Raw genomic sequence first — 16,571 nt, 5'->3', positions numbered from 1 at the left:
CCAGTAACCATCCCAATAACATCCCAGTAACATCCCAGTAACATCCCAGTAACATCCCAGTAACATCCCAGTAACATCCCAATAACATCCCAGTAACATCCCAGTAACCGTCCCAGTAACCGTCCCAGTAACCGTCCCAGTAACCGTCCCAGTAACCATCCCAGTAACATCCCAGTAACCATCCCAGTAACCATCCCAGTAACCATCCCAGTAACCATCCCAGTAACATCCCAGTACCATCCCACAGGTTCTTAGGGAAAAGCTCAGCATGTAAGTGCTGGAATTCCATCTCCAAGAGTGGCAATCCCTGCACCCATTCCTAGAGTCAGACCCCACAGCCAAACTGGAGCAGCTTTCCAGCTGTAGCAGAGCTGGCCCTGGGAAAGCAAAGGATGCACAGAGAGGAAATGATCATCCAACCATTTCCAGAGCATTTCCCAGAGCAGCAGATGGCAAAAAACTTGGCATGGCCCTGTGCTGGAGATTACAGGGAAAAGAGCAACAAAACACAGGGATTCCAAGAGAGGAATTCCAACAACTCTAGATTTTTGCTTTAGAAACTCTCCAAGGAGGTAGTTCAGACTCCCTACACCTTCCAGACTCAAGCATTCAGTTTCCTGCTCCAGAAGGTCCTAAAAATCCTGTTTTCTGTGGTATTTTTCCCTGAAGTTGTATCAAAACTGCATTAAACTGTACTTCAGGAAAGGAATTCCACACACATAATTAAGGGGAAAAGCCCTGGAACATCTGCAAGTTTCTGAAGAGAAACCAGGTCACTGCTGAAACAAATCCTTCCAGGGAGGGAACAGGGATGCACCGGAAAATCCATTAAAGTACAAATGAGGAAGATAAAACTGCAGGGCCTGGCACAGGCATGTGCCTTGGAGCTCCAGCAGCAGCTCAGGAACCCTGCAGGGATTTGGCAGGAACTCCAAGAGCCCACTCCTGCAGCCCTTGTGAGCTCCCAGTCCAGGGCTGTTTCACAGGAATAACCCCAGGAGTTCACCTGAAGCTCCAGGGCTGAGTTACAGACCTGGCACTGTGGCTGGATCCTCCACATGAGGAGCAGGCTGGGAGCAATGCTGGACCATCTGGCTGTGGTTACAGTTCCCAAATCCCAAACAGAACCAGCTCCCCTCAGACAGGCCCAAACAACAGCTCAACCAAGCTGGGAGGAGTCCAGGCCCAAAACTATCCAATGGCTTCACAGCCATGGGAAATATGGAGCAGGAGCTGCTCAAATCACCCTAAATCCCACAGGGTATCTCCCTGATAAACACATTTTCTTTATTTAACACTCATCCCACCTCACAAGGAACATGGACACCTCTCCTCACCCACCAAGACCCTCCTCAGCTTTCCTGGATTGTATTCCATGAGGAATATCTCCCCAACAACCTCCAGCACCCCATGGACCTGTGCAGGCCCAGCTGGAAAAAGCTGAAGTATCAAATCCTCATCCTCTTCCCCACTTCCCTCCTTCCAACCTCACTGTGTGGAATGCAGATCCCAACATCCTGACCTTCCTAACACTGCCATCCCTGCTAACACAGATCCCATATTCCCTGCTTGAGGGTTTTTACTTCAGTGGACATCTAGAAAACTCTGGGATATCACAGAATCACAAACAGCAAGAGAACTGCACTGGGAATCAGGAGAAAGGGAAAAACACCACAGAAAGGAGCAGTAGTTGTACTTCCAGGCTTGAAAAAAGCAGCTATTGTTGGGAAAGTCAACAGGAACCAGGAGAGATTAGGCTGACACTCCCAGTTCCACAAGAATGATGGGAAAAACAATATATTCAAATAAAACAGGCACAAGGGCTGGCCACAGCCTCACTGCAGAGGGAACAGCAGCACTGGCACAGGGTAAACCACTGGAGGCTGGCACTGCCTGCAGAGGGGAAAAAAATGAAGGCTTGGGTAAGGAATGGTGTTGTGGTGTGCTGTAATGTCCCATTCTGGCCTTCCAGGTCACTTCCCCAGGTGTGCCTGTACCTCTCTCCCTTCCCCCTTGCCCCCATGCTGAGTGAGTCCTGTCAATCAGGCTGAACATTCCAGCCAGGCGCCGTGTGGTTGGTCAAGTTCAAAGGATGCCCCTATGCCCAGGGGTCATTGGCCTGTCTGGGTGTCATCTTCCCCTGAGACCCTGCCCCTCTCACCTGGTTGGTGGCTCACCTGTACCTCCCCTCCCCCTGTCCCTGAGCTTAAAAGGTGATCAGACCATGCGGTCATTGTTCTGTTGGAGCAGTTGCTCACGTTCAGACCTCTGTAACCATGGAATGAACCTCTGGACATTAAACCCTCCAGCAGAATCCTCTCCTTTTTCTCTTCACCATCGCCTGAAGCCATTCCTCCTGAGGTAAACGGGGTTCCTAACAAGCCTGGACTTGTTCAGTGCCCAGCTGCAACCACCAGCAAGCCAAGGTATCTCTGGGGTGATACACCACAGCTGCTGCCTTTGGCCCAGCAGCGAGGGTCAGACTGGCCCAGGCACAATCTAACTGGGAATATTGGGAGCCAAATTCCAATAGAATGGGATACTGGAAACAGGAGCAACACCAACCCTGGGGTCACAGCAGTGAAATTCCAGCACTGCTGGGCCTGCTGCAGCCCATGGGCTGAAGCTGATGAGGCTTCTCCCACCAGAAGGTACCTGGGACATGCACAGGAAGAGCAGCAGCCCTGATGGAAGATTCGGAATCACAGAAGGAATCCTGGTTTGGGTTGGGAAAGACCTTAAATCCCACCCCATTCCATCCCATGCCATGGCAGGGGCACCTCCCACTGTCCCAGGTTGCTCCAAGCCCTGTCCAGCCTGGCCTTGGGCACTGCCAGGGATCCAGGAGCACCCACAGCTGCTCTGGGCACCTGTGCCAGGGCCTGCCCACCCTCACAGGGAACAATTCCTGCCCAATATCCCATCCATCCCTGCCCTCTGGCAGTGGGAGCCATTCCCTGTGTGCTGTCCCTCCATCCCTTGTCCCCAGTCCCTCTCCAGCTCTCCTGGAGCCCCTTTAGGCACAGTAAGCAGCTCTAAGATCTCCCTGGAGCCTTCTCCTCTCCAGGCTGAGCATTCCCAGCTCTCCCAGCCTCTCTCTAGAACAGAGGGATTTTCCTTTTTGCCTTGAAATTATTTGAGCCTCAATCCTGTTCTAACTAAACAATTACTTTAAAGCTTAGAAACATCCTGCGACCACTCAGAAGGCTGAAATATCTCCAGGAATTCTGCACCATTCCTAGGAACCATCAGGCTGGAGGGACCTGTCCCCAGACCTGAGTGACCACTGAGTCACCAGGAACCTCCAGCAGAGCCAGATACCTTCGAGATCAGAGAAACAGCAGCTCCCTGCAGCTTCCCCAGCAGGATTCCTATGCAGCTTCCTCAGCAGGATTCCTACAGCAGATCCCACAAGGATGGACACTTGGAGCAGCAGCCACTGCTGGGACAACATCTGGAGACCAAGACTCCATCACAGAAATTCCTAAAGGAGTTGGTGAAAGCCACACAGCAGCAGCAAACACCCTCTGCTGCACCCTGAGAGTGATTCAGGCCAGGCTGGATGGGGCTTGGGGCATCCTGGGCTAGTGGAAGGTGCCTCTGCCCATGGCAGGGGATGGAATGGGATAAGCTTTAAAATCCCTTCCAGCCCAAACCATCCAGGGATTCTATAAGCACAGAGCTCAGATCTGAGTTTGTTTTCCCAGCTCTTTGATCTCCCCCAGGAGTGTTTAGAAGGAATTCTGGCTGCTGTTGAGCACCATGGCTGGAGACCCCCATGGAGAGAGGCCTCGTGTGGCTCTTGGCTGGACATCAAACCAGCATCTCCAGCCTCCTGGGCACCCCCAGCTCCTCATCCCCACTCACAGGGGATTACAGAATCATGGAATGTTGGGAGGGGCTGTAAAGCTCTTCCCATTCCACCCCTGCCATGGGACACCTTCCACTATCCCAGGTTGCTCTGAGCCCTGTCCAACCTGGCCTTGGGCACTGCCAGGGGTGGAGACCTTGGAACCCCTTCCAGAGCCTAAAGGGGCTCCAGGAGAGGGACTGGGGACAAGGGATGGAGGGACAGGACACAGGGAATGGCTCCCACTGCCAGAGGGCAGGGATGGATGGGATATTGGGCAGGAATTGTTCCCTGTGAGGGTGGGCAGGGCCTGGCACAGGTGCCCAGAGCAGCTGTGGCTGTCCCTGGATCCCTGGCAGTGCCCAAGGCCAGGCTGGACAGGGCTGGGAGCAGCCTGGGACAGTGGAAGTGTCCCTGCCATGGAATGAGATGAGCCTCAATGTCATTCCAACCCAATCCATTTCAGGATTTCCTTGGAGATATGGGATAAAAAGGCCAAGTCTGGTGTCTTTGGATCCCAGTCTGGGTGGTGACAACAGAGGAACAGCCAAGCAAGGCCTGTAAAACAGGAGCTGGGTGATAAAACAACAGAAAACTTGGAAAGAGAGGGAACAGTGGCAAGACCTGGGCTTGGAAAAGATATTTCTTCGTTTTCCTGATTATCAAGAGTCACCTTGTGCTAGTCCTGTTTTTAAAAGTCGAACACCCTCTGAATTTCTGCAGGAACAACAACCCTGAGCTGTTCCAAACACGCAGCTGGGCTCTCCCTGCTGAGGGATAAGCTCATTCCCCAAACCCCAGGAGCTTGCAGGGCTGGAGACCCCAAGCACTGAGCTCCAGGAGGCCAAGGCTGTGCCCAGCACTCGGTGTTTGTTTCTAAAGCTGACCCAGGCAGCACCACCCCAGTAACCAGAGAAGGTTAAAGGATGCACTGAAGTGACCAAACACCAACTGGGAAAACATGAAACCAGAGGCAGGCATCGGATCCCCAGCAACAAAGGAGACAGCACAGGGATCACCACAAAGAGCCTGCTGGAAAAATCATCAGCATCTGTCCCTCAGTGCAGCTCCAAACCCCAACTAAGGCATCAATTCCATTTCTCCATCCCACTTCTGCATCCCAGGAGGTGCAGGCACAGCTCTGCTCACTCCAAACTTCCAGAAGATTAGATCCATGATCTAATTAAAAAATTCCTCTTTACAGCTCCCTCTGCTCTTCTGTGAAAAGTTATTTCAATGCTTTGCCTCAGAATTTAATGAAACTTGAATCATATCCAGAGGGCTCTTGGAGCATAGATGGAATCCCAATTCCTCAAGCAAGCTGGAAATTGTCCATCCCCAAATCCCAGAGCTGGGCATGGACACTCACCCTGGTGTCCTGACAAGAGTACATGATGTACACACAACACAGGGGGCAGAAGAATTCCCATCCCACAGCTGGAAAATGGCACTGTGCAAAAAGAGGGCATCTGACCCTGGTGGAATAAATTATTTCCCAGGAGATTAAATAAATCATGGCTGATTCCTGTAAAACTCAAGGGCTTCAGGCACTCTGGAGATAAGGAACATTTTGCCTGGCCTGCCTCTGGTTTTGGTGGGAAAGGGGCAGAAGAGAAAATGAAGGGGAAGGTACACAGAGACCTCATGGAAAGGTGGGAGAACATGGGTGGAAGGGAAATTCCAGCCTCCAGTGCAGCTGTGCAAAGATCTCCACAGAGCTCAAAGCCCAGAGAAGAGCTGCATCTTCACAGAGATCTGACCTGCTGTCACATTAATTATAATCATGGAAAAGCCCTCTGAGATCGAGTCCAACCATGTCCACCCCTAATCCATGTCCCAGGTGCCACATCCACACCTTTTTTGGGCATTTCCAGGGATGGAGATTCCACCACTGGACAACCTTTGTCATGAAGAAATTTCCCCTGAAATCCAACCCAAACCTTCCCTGGTGCAATCTGGCCTGAGCAGACCCAGATACCCTCAAGATCAGAGAGACAGCAGCTCCCTGCAGCTTCCCCAGCAGGATTCCTACAAGGATGGACACCTGGAGCAGCAGCCACTGCTGGGACAACATCTGGAGACCAACACAGAGCTTCATATCACCATTCCAAGGGTATCCAGTAGCTCCAGAGCTGAGGAGCAGCCAGGTCTGACCTGCTGTCACATTAATTATAACCATGGAATCATTGAGGTTGGAAAAGCCCTCTGAGATTGAGTCCAACCATGTCCCAGGTACCACATCCACATCTTTTCTGAGCATTTCCAGAGGTGGCGACTCCACCACTGCCCTGGGCAGCCCATGGAGGGCTGAACAACCTTTGTCATGAAGAAATTCCCCTGATATCCAAGCCAAACCTTCCCTGGTGCAATCTGGCCTGAGGCAGGTCCTTGTGAGTCACCAGGAGCCTCCAGCAGACCCAGATACCTTCAAGATCAGAGAGACAGCAGCTCCCTGCAGCTTCTCCAGCAGGACTCCTACAGCAGATCCCACAAGTAATTATTGTTCCATGCTGGAATGCCACCAGCAGCTCTGCTGGCATGGTTGGAGTGATGGCAACAGTGGAGAGACCTTCCAATGAACCTGCTTGCTTCCAGGGATGAGGGAGCCACAACTTGTCTGGGAAAGCTGTGCCAGGGTCTCACCATCCTCTAGGAATTTCTTCCCAATATCCCATCTAATCCTCTCTGGAACAGCAGCTGAATCCCTGGGGAGGTTGAGAGCAAGTGGGAATGGCCCAGGAGCCCTCAGGCCCATTTTTCTGCTCCCATTTGCCTCCAGGAAAGGCTCTCAGCAGGCACACCCAGGGTTCTGCTGGGGGGGGGATGTGGGATCTCAGCACATCAGGACTGATGTGCAGAGTGACCGAGACCACCCTTGGGGGGCTCGGGAGTCCTGGAACGTTGCCAGAAGTGTCTGGTGGCCGGACTTTGATCCTGCACAGGAGACGACACCTGTATGAGGATGGGAGGATTTCACTGGGTAAATGGTGAAGGGATAAGTTAATTAGAGTGTGAGACACAGGGTTTGGGATTTCTGTACAGGGGGGTCTAAAGAAGTAAGATGGAGGAATTGGGGCGTGTCCTGTCCTTCTTCTTCTTCTTCTTCTTCTTGGCCTCCATCTTCTGTGGTGATGGTGGCACTTTGGGATTGGTTATTACTAAAAGTGCACTGGTTAATAAGGGTAAAAAGTATTAGAGAAAAATGATAAATATTGTATACGTAACTTCGAGTATAAAGATAAGTGACCGCCCCGGGGGCTCTCAGTGTGCTCATGGCTGGCTGCTGTGCAGACCTCTGTCAGGCCAAGAGAAAATCTTTTAGATAAACAATTAATAAACACCGACACCGAGAAAAGATCAGAAGTCTCTCCTCGTCCTTTGAAGCTCCGGCTGTCCAAAGCCACCCCGGGCCTTTCCAGGCCACCTAAACAGCCGAGAAACCGACAGGGGGAAACCTGGCAGATTTTCCAGCCCAATGGAGGAGGGTGCTGGAGCAGCAACAACTGCTGGGACAACATGTGGAGACCAACACAGAATCACAGAAGTTCAAGGCTGGAAGAGACCTATAAGATCATCAAGTCCAGCCGATGTTCTAACTGTTCAACTAGATCATGGCAGCAAGTGCCACATCCAGTCTTTTTTTGAATTCTTCAAGGGATGATGACTCCACCACCTCACTGGGTAAATGATTCCAGTATCTGACCACTCTTTCTGTGAAATATTTCCTTCTTAATTCTAACTTACATCTCGCTTGATGCAGCTTGAGACTGTGTCCTCTTGTTCTATCTGTTGTCGCCCGGAGAAAGAGGCCGACCCCCAGCTCACCACAGCCACCCTTCACCACAGAGCTTCATATCAACATTCCAAGGGCATCCAGCAGCTCCAGAGCTGAGGAGCAGCCAGGTCTGACCCCCAGATGGATCCTCTGGAATAGGCAGAGCTGCTGAGCTCCAAAAGCCACTTCAATTAACAACGTCATTAACTGCAGCACCAGCTCTGCCTCAGAAAACACTTTCCTACCTTAAACCAAAAACAGAAGTGAACCAGTGCTGAGGAAGCCTTGGGGTATTCAGGAAAGAAAAAAGGTTGGAAAAATCAGTGTCAGGAAAAAGCTGAGGGCTCCTGGAGTAGTGGAGGAGGGTGAATTATGCAAATTAAGGTTTTTTTAAAACAAACTCATGCTTTTAATTGTTTTTGCATTAATTGGCAGCATCACTTCAACATAATTACACAGCATTCCCAAACTCAGGGAAGCTGTCCAGGCTGGATAAAGAGTGTTTGGGGCAAAACCAGCCCAACATTGGTGCATCCACAGAGCCACAAAACCACCATTTACACAGGGATTTGGGAATGGGACAGCTCTGGAATCCAGAGGTGACCAGAGGGTGACACAGACCCCTGAACAAAATCCCAGACCTTGGCAAAGGCACTGCAAGCAGAGTGGAGGATCTGGGTTTGCTGTACCCCAGCAGGAAGAGCTCCAGCACCCTCCTCCATTGGGCTGGAAAATCTGCCAGGCTTCCCCCCCCAGCAGAACCCTGTGTGTCCCTGCTGAGAGCCTTTCCTGGGGGCAAATGGGAGCAGAAAAATGGGCCTGAGGGCTCCTGGGCCATCCCCAGCTTGTTCCCAACATCCCCAGAGCTTCAGCTGCTGTTCCAGAGAGTGACTCCACTGTTGCCATCACTCCAACCATGCCAGCAGAGCTGCTGGTGGCATTCCAGCATGGAACAATAATTACATCCCACAGGGTTGTAACAACCAGGGTCAGTCATTATTCAATGCTCAGGTTTCATTTGGTTTGTAAAATATCCCCAGAACTTAGAATTGCTCAACAAAATTCAGAGTTGTGAAAGGGAAACACAACAGAGGGACTTGAAATCCCTGAGGAGAAGCTCCAGGGTTGATTTTATCCCAGCAATCCTGCAGTTCTCCTGCTGCTGGGGCCACTTCCTCCAGCATCTGAGCCCTCTCCCAGGTGGAAGGTGCTGGAAAAGTCAAGGCAAAGCTCCCAGAAGAAGGAACACAACTGGAATTCTCTCTCCTTCCTCCCCTCAAAAGAAGATAAGGGTTATGGAGGACAGAAAGGGAAACACACCCAAACCCTGACTGGGGATTTCTGGCTTCCTGTCCTCTCCCAAATCTCCTGATTTTTGGGGTGTTTGACTTCTTGTCCTCTCCTCAGATCTTCCTCTTTTGGCTGGATTTTTACTGCCTCTTTTCTCCCCAAATCTCCCAACTTTCTCTTCTCTTCTCATTTCAGGTGTATTTCACTTCCTCTCCTCCCCACATTTCTCCTGATTTTCATGTGCATTTAATTCCTCTTCCAAACCTCCCAATTTGGGCTGTATTTCACTTCTCCTCTCCCAAATTTCACTGGATTTGCATTTTCTCCCTCTCCTCTTCCAACCCTCCAGATTCTGGGTCCATCCCTGCCTCCTCACAGCCCAGCTGGGAAGGATCCAGCTCCCTCTGCACAGGCACAGCCCTTTCCCTGCTCATCACAGCTCTGCACACCTCAAACTGGGGCAGCTCTTTTCATGGAGCTGGGAAGGATGTGAGGACTCCAAACTTCAGGAAAAATCCATTTTTTTTTTCACCAACCCTCTCTGAGAGGGGAAGAAACCACTCACAAGTGATCCTGCAGATCCTGACAGTTTTATGTGGGATAAAAAAAAAAACCTTTCTTCAAACAATGGAAAAAATCCTCATGGACTTTTCTGCTTCTCTCAGTGAAAGGATGGTCCCACTGCAGATAATTCCTTCTGGGAATCAAGAAGGATGTGTGTGGGGAGATTGCAGCATTTCCTGGTGTCCCCAGGAATTACCACACTCAGCTTTAAAACCAGGAAATACCTGAGAGAGATTTGCAAGTGACAGCCAGGTGCAAACCTGACCTGGGATCAGGGAGATGGAGAGGGAGGTCCAGATCAAGGTTCCAGTTCCTCCTACAAAGCTCCTCACCTGCACACACACCAGGGAGTGCAGGAATTTTCCTGCCATCCAAAATCAGCTGCTGCTCTGAGTTCTAAAGCCTCACCTGGCTTTTAACACATTCCAGCTGATGACTGTATGATTTTTGGGATATTCCCCCCATTCCACGTTTGCTGATAAAAGCAATCTCAGCCTCCAAGCCTTGGGTGCTTTAGAAAAAATGCCATCCAAAAATATGAGGAAAGAATTATTCCATTCCAGGGAATGTGCAAGTGTTGCTTATTAACACCAAAACAAACACCTGGAGAACAAAGGATTCTCCTGACACACAGCCAAGAGCTTTTCCATGGACACAGCAAGTACAAAGCTCAGAGCAGCTCCTGCAGGGAGTGAAGAAAAAGGGCTAAATGGGAAAGAAAAAGGATTCCTGGAGCAGGATGGTTCCTTCACACATCCTGCTCTAACAGGACCCACTCAGTGCTGCTGTTCAGATCCTCACAGACACCATCTGTCTCCTCTGAGAAAGAAAAATCAGGATAACCAAAAATATATACCCAGACCTTGAAAAGAGAAATCAGCATGAGCAGATGGTTCATCAGCCCTGGGTGGTGCTCATAAAATTGTGAGAACTTGAACAGAACTCCAGAGTCCTACACTGGTTTGGGTTAGAAGCTCATCCCAGTCCATCCCCTGCCATGGCAGGGACACCTTCACTATCCCAGGGTGCTCCAAGCCCTGTCCAGCCTGGCCTGGGACACTTCCAGGGATGGGGCAGCCACAGCTGCTCTGGGCACCTGTGCCAGGGCATCCCCACCCTCACCAGGAGGGATTTCTGCCTAATATCTGCTCCTCACCCTTCAGGGAGGGCAGTTTGTGCCTCCTCTGAGCTCCCACCACCACTTCCAAGAGCTCCAAAACACAGACCAAACACAGCAAAACTCTGCTAAAGAGGAAATCCCTTTTACTGTTTTACCCCCTCTCCCTGACCGGGAATTTAACTCCAGCCCCAGCATTCCCTCCCTTCCATGCTGGGACCCAGGGATGAGCCAGGCCTGGCCCAGTCCCAGCGGGGAATTCCATGGGGACACGGAGGGGGCATTCCACTGGGAAATGCCCAGGACAGCCCAGAACAGCCTCGCCCCCACAAGGATGGGATAAGCCGTGCCCTCTCCCTCGGAAGGGGACCAGGGCACCCTCGGGACTCTCGGGATCCACCCCAGTCCTGCCAAGGATCCCTCGGGATCTGCCTCAGCCCCCACAGGGATCCCTCGGGATCCGCCTCAGCCCATCCAGGGACCTTTCAGGAATCTATTCAGGTCCCCCAGGGAACCCTCGGGATCCACCTCAGCTCCCCCTGGGGATCCCTCAGGATCAACCTCAGCCCTTCCAGGAATCCCTCGGGACCCTCCTCAGCCCCCACAGGGATTCCTCGGGTATCACTTCAGCTCCCCTGGGGATCCACCTCAGCCCATCCAGCAGGGACCCCTCGAGAATCTCTTCAGTTCCCCTGGGAATCCCTCGGGATGCTCCTCAGCCCTGCCGAGGATCCCTCGGGAATCATCTCAGCCCCCACAGGGATCCCTCGGGAATCTCTTCAGCCCCCACAGGGATCCCTTGGGATCCACCTCGGCTTCCCCCAAGGATCCCTCGAGAACCACTTCAGCCCATCCAGGGATCCCTCAGGACCCTCCTCAGCCCATCCAGGGATCCCTCGGAACTCTCCTCAGCCCCTCTAGGGACTCCTCGGGAATCTCTTCAGCTCCCCCGAGGATCCCTCGGGATCCACCTCAACCCTTCCAAGGATCCCTCGGGACCCTCCTCAGCCCCTACAGGGATCTCTCGGGAACTATCTCAGCCCATCCAGGAACCCCCCGGGAATCTCTTCAGCTCCCCCGGGGATCCCTCGGTATTCACCTCAGCCCCCACAGGGATCCCTCAGGACCCTCCTCAGCCCATCCAGGGATCCCCCCCCCACTTCTCCATTCCCAAACTCCTTCCTGAGGGCGGAGGCCCCCCTTGGCCCCCCTAGAATCCCTCCAGAGCCCTGCAGGCCGCGTTCCGCTCTCCCCCCGGCCCCTCCTCACCGAGCAGCAGCAGCTTCACCTCCTTGGCCGCCTTCTCGCCGTCTTCCCGCAGGTTGCGGTCGATCATTTTACTCCTCTCCACCGCCGCCTTATCCTCGGCGCTCAGCGTGCACCCCATGGCGGCGGCGGGGGCGGCCGGGCGGCCGAGGGCGGGGGGACGGGAACCGGGACCGGGATGGGGCCGGGACCGAGATCGGGATCGGGGCCGCAGCTGCCTCGGCCCGGGCGGCTCCTGAGGCGGCGCCGGATTTCCGGTCCTGGCCGCGGGGCACGCCGGGAAATGAAGTCCCGCGGGGTGATAGTGTGAGTGCTTCCGCCTCGGTAGAGCGGGGCATTATGGGAGGAAACATCGCTTTCCGCCACGTTAGAGCGGAGTATGATGGGGGGGAGGATGATGGGGGGGGAGGAAAGCGCTTTACTTCCGCCTCGATAGAGCGAGACATGATGGAAAATGCTTTACTTCCGGGCTCTGTTTGGAGGGCATCATGGGAGTTGTAGTCCTCGCGGGGGTCTGTTGGGTCCATGGCGGCCCCAGCCCCCCAGCCCGCCCTCATGAGGGGACCGGGCTCCGCACCCCTAGAGGGCCGGGCCTCGGGGAAGGGGAGCTGGTCTCCGGGGTGAGGAGGGGTCTCAGGGCCACAGGGGGATGGAGGGGACCCCCTCCTCAGGCAGCCCCCCCTCCCTGGCTGTAGAGGGAACACCCCTCCAAACACGAGCCCCCCACTCTTATCCCTGGCCCATCACTGGGCCTGTGCCCCCAGCTGCTGCCCCCCGGCCGGTGGTGCCATGGAACCCCCAATTCCCGCAGTGGTGGCCGTGCTGACCCCCCACAGCATCAACCCAACCAGGGCAGTAGGACCCCCCCCTTCACCTGTGATGGCAACAATGGGGATCCCCCACACCCCGATGAGCGCGGTGGGATCCGCAATCCCTCACGGCAGTAAGGGCCCCACACATATCAGCGACAGCTGTAGGACCCCCAACCCCCTCTGTGGTGACAGAGACCCCCCCAAACCTCAATGAGTGCTGTGGGACCCCCAATCCCCCACAGCAGTGTGGATCACTCCCACTCCAGCAAGGGCCATGGGACCCCCAACTCTCCATGGCTGCAGCGAGGAGCGCCCACCCTAACACCCCAGTGGGCCTTGTGGGCCCCCCAATTCCCCATGGCTGCAGTGAGGATCCCCCACCCTCCATGCCCTGAGAGCATTTTGGGACCTCCAACCCTCCATGGCGGTGACAAAGCCCCCCTCAACAAGTCACGGTGACCATGTCTCCCCTCGGAGCCACGTTTACCCCAAACCCCCCAAACGCTACAGCCCCGCTTTGGCAGAGCCCGCCACAGGCACAAACACCCCGCTGCCCCCTCCCCACTCCCTGGCCTCGGCCGCCTCCTCCTCGATCTGCCCCGGGATGCGGAAATCCACGGGGGGCAGGTCCCGCTCAGCGTTGGGGGGCTCCGGTGGGCGCCCGGTGCTCTGGAGGAACTGCAGGAAGTTCTCCTCGATGGAGCCCTCGCGGCTCGGCAGCCGCAGGTCCTCCTCGGGGGGCTGCTTGAAGAAGCAGGTGAGGAGCCGGCCGAGCTCGCCGCGGATCTGCCGGTTGAGGCAGCCGTAGAAGAAGGGGTTGGAGGTGAAGCAGCAGAAGCCCAGCCAGGTGACCACAGTCTCGGCCGCCGGCCCGGCCAAGGGCCGAGTGCTCAGCGCCGTGTACAGCTGGAAGGAGAAGTAGGGCAACCAGCAGAAGAGGAACTGGCCGCCCACGGCCAGCAGCACGGCGGCCGCCTTGCCCCCGCCAAACATCCTCTGCGGGGTGGTCCGAGGAGCCCCCGAGCTGGTGACCATGGTGGAGCGGCTGCTGAGCGAGGCCGAGCGCCGGCGCGGCGTCTCCATCCAGGTGGGCGGCGGGCCGTGGTGCATGGCCGCCACCCGCGCCACCTTGAACATGCCGCAGTAGACCACGACGATGATGAGGAGCGGCAGCACGAAGTAGAAGGCGGCGAAGAAGACCACGAAGACCTTGCAGGACGGCCCGCGGCTCCACTGCAAGGAGCAGCCGTGAGTACCAGGTGCTGGCGGACGGTCAAGGGACAGCCAGCCCAGCACGGGCACCAGCGAGGTGGCCACGGCCTTGAGCCACACGCCGGCCAGCACTCCGGCCACCAGCCCCGCCGTCATGCGCACCTCGTAGCGCAGCGGGTGCACCACGTAGTAGTAGCGCTCCACGTTGACGGTGGAGATGGAGAGGATGCACATGGAGGTGAGGCACACGCTGAGGAACAGGTACACGCGGCACACGGCCTCGCCCAGCCCCGGGCTCTCGAACACAGCCGAGCCCGACAGCATCTCCAGCGGCATCAGCGTGAGCGCGGCCAGGAAATCCACCAGGCACAGGTGGAACACGAAGACGAACTTGCGCAGCGCCGGCGTCTTGGCGATGACCGTCATGACGGCGGCGTTGCCCACGATGGCCGTGAGGTCCAGCAGCACCATGAAGAACAATCCCACGGATTTGGAGGCCGTGTCCTTGGGCTTGGCCTCGGCGGTGCTGTTGGGGGGCCGGGCCCCCCCTCTAGAGCCGTTCCAGCCCCAGGGCGAGGGCAGGAAGGGCTCCATCCAGTGTGGCACGGCCGGGCATCGCCAGGGGGTCACATCCTTGGTGCTCTGCGGGTGGGGGGGCACTCAGAGCACCCAAAGGTGCCCCCCAGCCCCGCTCATGTCCCCGCTGCTCAGCCAGGGGGTACCTGGGGGAGGTGCAGCTGTCACTGGAGGGGGCAGGAGCCTGGAGGACCCCTGAGCGCTGAGCTGGACCCCCAGTTGCAGCCCCCAGGTAGCTGGGGGGAGCTGGAGCTGTCAGAAAAGGGGGAGACACTCTGAAGGGACCCCTGAGAGCTGAGCAGGACCCCAATTACAACCCCCGCTCAGTACCTGGGGTGAAGGTGGAGCTGTCATGGGGGGAGACCCAGGGGAGACACCTGAGAGCTGAGCAGGACCCCCAGTTGCAGCCCCCCTCAGTACCTGGGGTGAAGGTGGAGCTGTCATGGTGGGAAGACCCTGGGGGGACCCCTGATAGCCTGGAGGGGCTCATGGGTCACCTCTGACAGCCATGCAGAGGCCACAGCTGTGCTGGGGGGATGTGGAGTTGTCATGAGGGGACACAACCCTGGGGGGACCCCTGAGAGCTGAGCTGGACCCCCACCTGCACCCCACAGGTACCTGGGGGCAGGTGGAGCTGTCAGAAGAGAGGGGAGACCCTGAGGGGACCCCTGAGAGCCATGGTGGGATCACAGGGTGGGGCTCAGCCCAGTTGTGACCCCCACCCACAGCCCCCAGGCACCTGGGGGAAGGCAGAGCTGCCAGAGGGGACAGAGAGCTCTGGGGGACACCTGAGATCCCAGGCATGGTTCAGCACAGCTGTGACACCCCCGCACATTGTCCCCATCACCCCCATCCATCTCCACAACCCTCTACATCAAATCCCTTCCCAACCAAAAGCCTCGTTCTCCCAAAAATGAACAGTTCTGGGGTAAACCCCCCAGTTCCAACATTTCAACCCAAAGCACCCCAGTGGAGCCCTTTGCCCGGAGTGTGGGGAGCACACGGGGGGGCCGGCATGGGTGGGGGTTCCCGAGAATGAGGAGAGGGGAGGGCCCAGCACCCCCAAGTCCTGGGTTCACCCCTTGTGCTCGGAGGCCTTGTGTGACCCCCCCACGCCGAGCTCGCAGCCCCTCCATGGGGACACGGGGGGGATGTGGGGGCTACCCCGGACCCCCCGGCTGCTCCCCACGGGGGCGGGGGTCGCACCCGTGCCCCCCGGGGCAGGGATGCTGTCAGAACGGGGGTGCAGCTGCGGCTCCCCCCTCCCCTTCTCACTGCCCATGTCCCTCTCCCAGAGCCCGGAGCGATGTCCCCGGTCGGGGACCCCCTCCCACCCCCGGGGGAGTCTCGCCCACCCCTCCGGTACCTCCCCGGTACCTCCCCGGTATCTCCCCGGCTCCCCAGGCCGTGCTCCGGCGGGGCTGCTCGGCCGCGGCACCTACCCTGGGGGTCCGCATGGAGCCGGCCCGAGGCCGAGGGTCCCCGCTCCGGCCGGGGGAGGGGTCGGGGCCGGGGGGTGTCCCCGGGGTGGCGGGGGATGCTCGGGGCTGGAGCCGCTGCGGCGAGGGCTGCTCCGCACCGCCCGGCTGCTGGGTCCTAGTGCCGCCCGCCTCGCCTCGGTACCCCGGGAACGGCCCCCGAGCCCGGCGCTGCGGGGCCCGCACTGGGGCGATCGCTGCCTCCCGAAGCCTGGCTGTGCCCCCCGAGTGGGGAGCGGAGGGTGCGACACCCCCGGGTGCTGCCCCGCGTGTCGCTTCGTGCCTCAGTTTCCCCGTTTGCCTCCCGAAAGTGATGGGGAGGGCATGGAGGAGAAGCCCCTCGGGGAAGGGGAGAGGGAGCTCGGGGGGTGTAATGAGGAGGTGGTCTCGGGGGGAGAGGTGGGAAGGGGGGGACGGGGTGCAGATTCACAGTGGGGTACGGAGGGTGCCGGGGGGCCGCTCAGAGGGGCCGCAGAGCCCCCCCAGCTCTGTCTACCCCCACCCCGGCTCCCCTTCCCTCCCTCCCAGTTCAGCAATGGAGCAAATGGGATGGAGTCCGTGCCCCTCCCCGCCACGCCCCGTGCCTCAGTTTCCCCAGGACATGCCATTCCCTTACAGGAAGGGGTGCCCA

At 56.7% G+C, this 16,571-nt stretch overlaps 3 protein-coding genes across 5 annotated transcripts in view; all 3 read right to left on the bottom strand.

Moving 5' to 3' along the window:
* Positions 1-12,049, bottom strand: part of GNAI3 (G protein subunit alpha i3) — a 33,794-nt gene extending 21,745 nt beyond the window's left edge. The window contains exon 1 of the mRNA XM_063178194.1: positions 11,866-12,049. Coding sequence (XP_063034264.1) covers positions 11,866-11,983 — 118 coding nt within the window. The 5' untranslated portion in view covers positions 11,984-12,049. The remainder of the gene's footprint in view (positions 1-11,865) is intronic.
* Positions 12,050-13,178: 1,129 nt separating this feature from the next.
* GPR61 (G protein-coupled receptor 61) overlaps positions 13,179-16,571 on the bottom strand; it is a 3,505-nt gene continuing 112 nt past the window's right edge. The window contains exons 1-2 of one of the 3 annotated variants that reach the window (XM_063178192.1): positions 16,557-16,571; positions 13,179-14,608 (exon numbers count right to left, since the gene is read on the bottom strand). The exon at positions 16,557-16,571 is cut by the window's right edge and continues 112 nt beyond it. In XM_063178192.1, coding sequence (XP_063034262.1) covers positions 13,179-14,480 — 1,302 coding nt within the window. In that variant the 5' untranslated portion in view covers positions 14,481-14,608; positions 16,557-16,571. Of the gene's footprint in view, positions 14,715-15,904; positions 15,989-16,556 lie in introns of those variants that run through there. The other 2 variants (XM_063178191.1, XM_063178193.1) reach the window with 2 other exon arrangements.
* Positions 14,513-16,571, bottom strand: part of LOC134430170 (tetra-peptide repeat homeobox protein 1-like) — an 8,510-nt gene continuing 6,451 nt past the window's right edge. Inside the window, exons 3-6 of the mRNA XM_063177724.1 lie at positions 15,829-16,326; positions 15,064-15,096; positions 14,609-14,714; positions 14,513-14,528 (exon numbers count right to left, since the gene is read on the bottom strand). Of these exons, the coding sequence (XP_063033794.1) occupies positions 14,513-14,528; positions 14,609-14,714; positions 15,064-15,096; positions 15,829-16,326 (653 nt within the window). The remainder of the gene's footprint in view (positions 14,529-14,608; positions 14,715-15,063; positions 15,097-15,828; positions 16,327-16,571) is intronic.

The sequence above is a fragment of the Melospiza melodia genome, chromosome 28 (assembly GCF_035770615.1).
Source record: "Melospiza melodia melodia isolate bMelMel2 chromosome 28, bMelMel2.pri, whole genome shotgun sequence".
In the NCBI taxonomy this organism is placed as follows: domain Eukaryota; kingdom Metazoa; phylum Chordata; class Aves; order Passeriformes; family Passerellidae; genus Melospiza; species Melospiza melodia.
The sequence above is the reverse complement of the archived record's forward strand: the minus strand, read 5'-3'. Positions and strand labels throughout refer to the sequence as shown.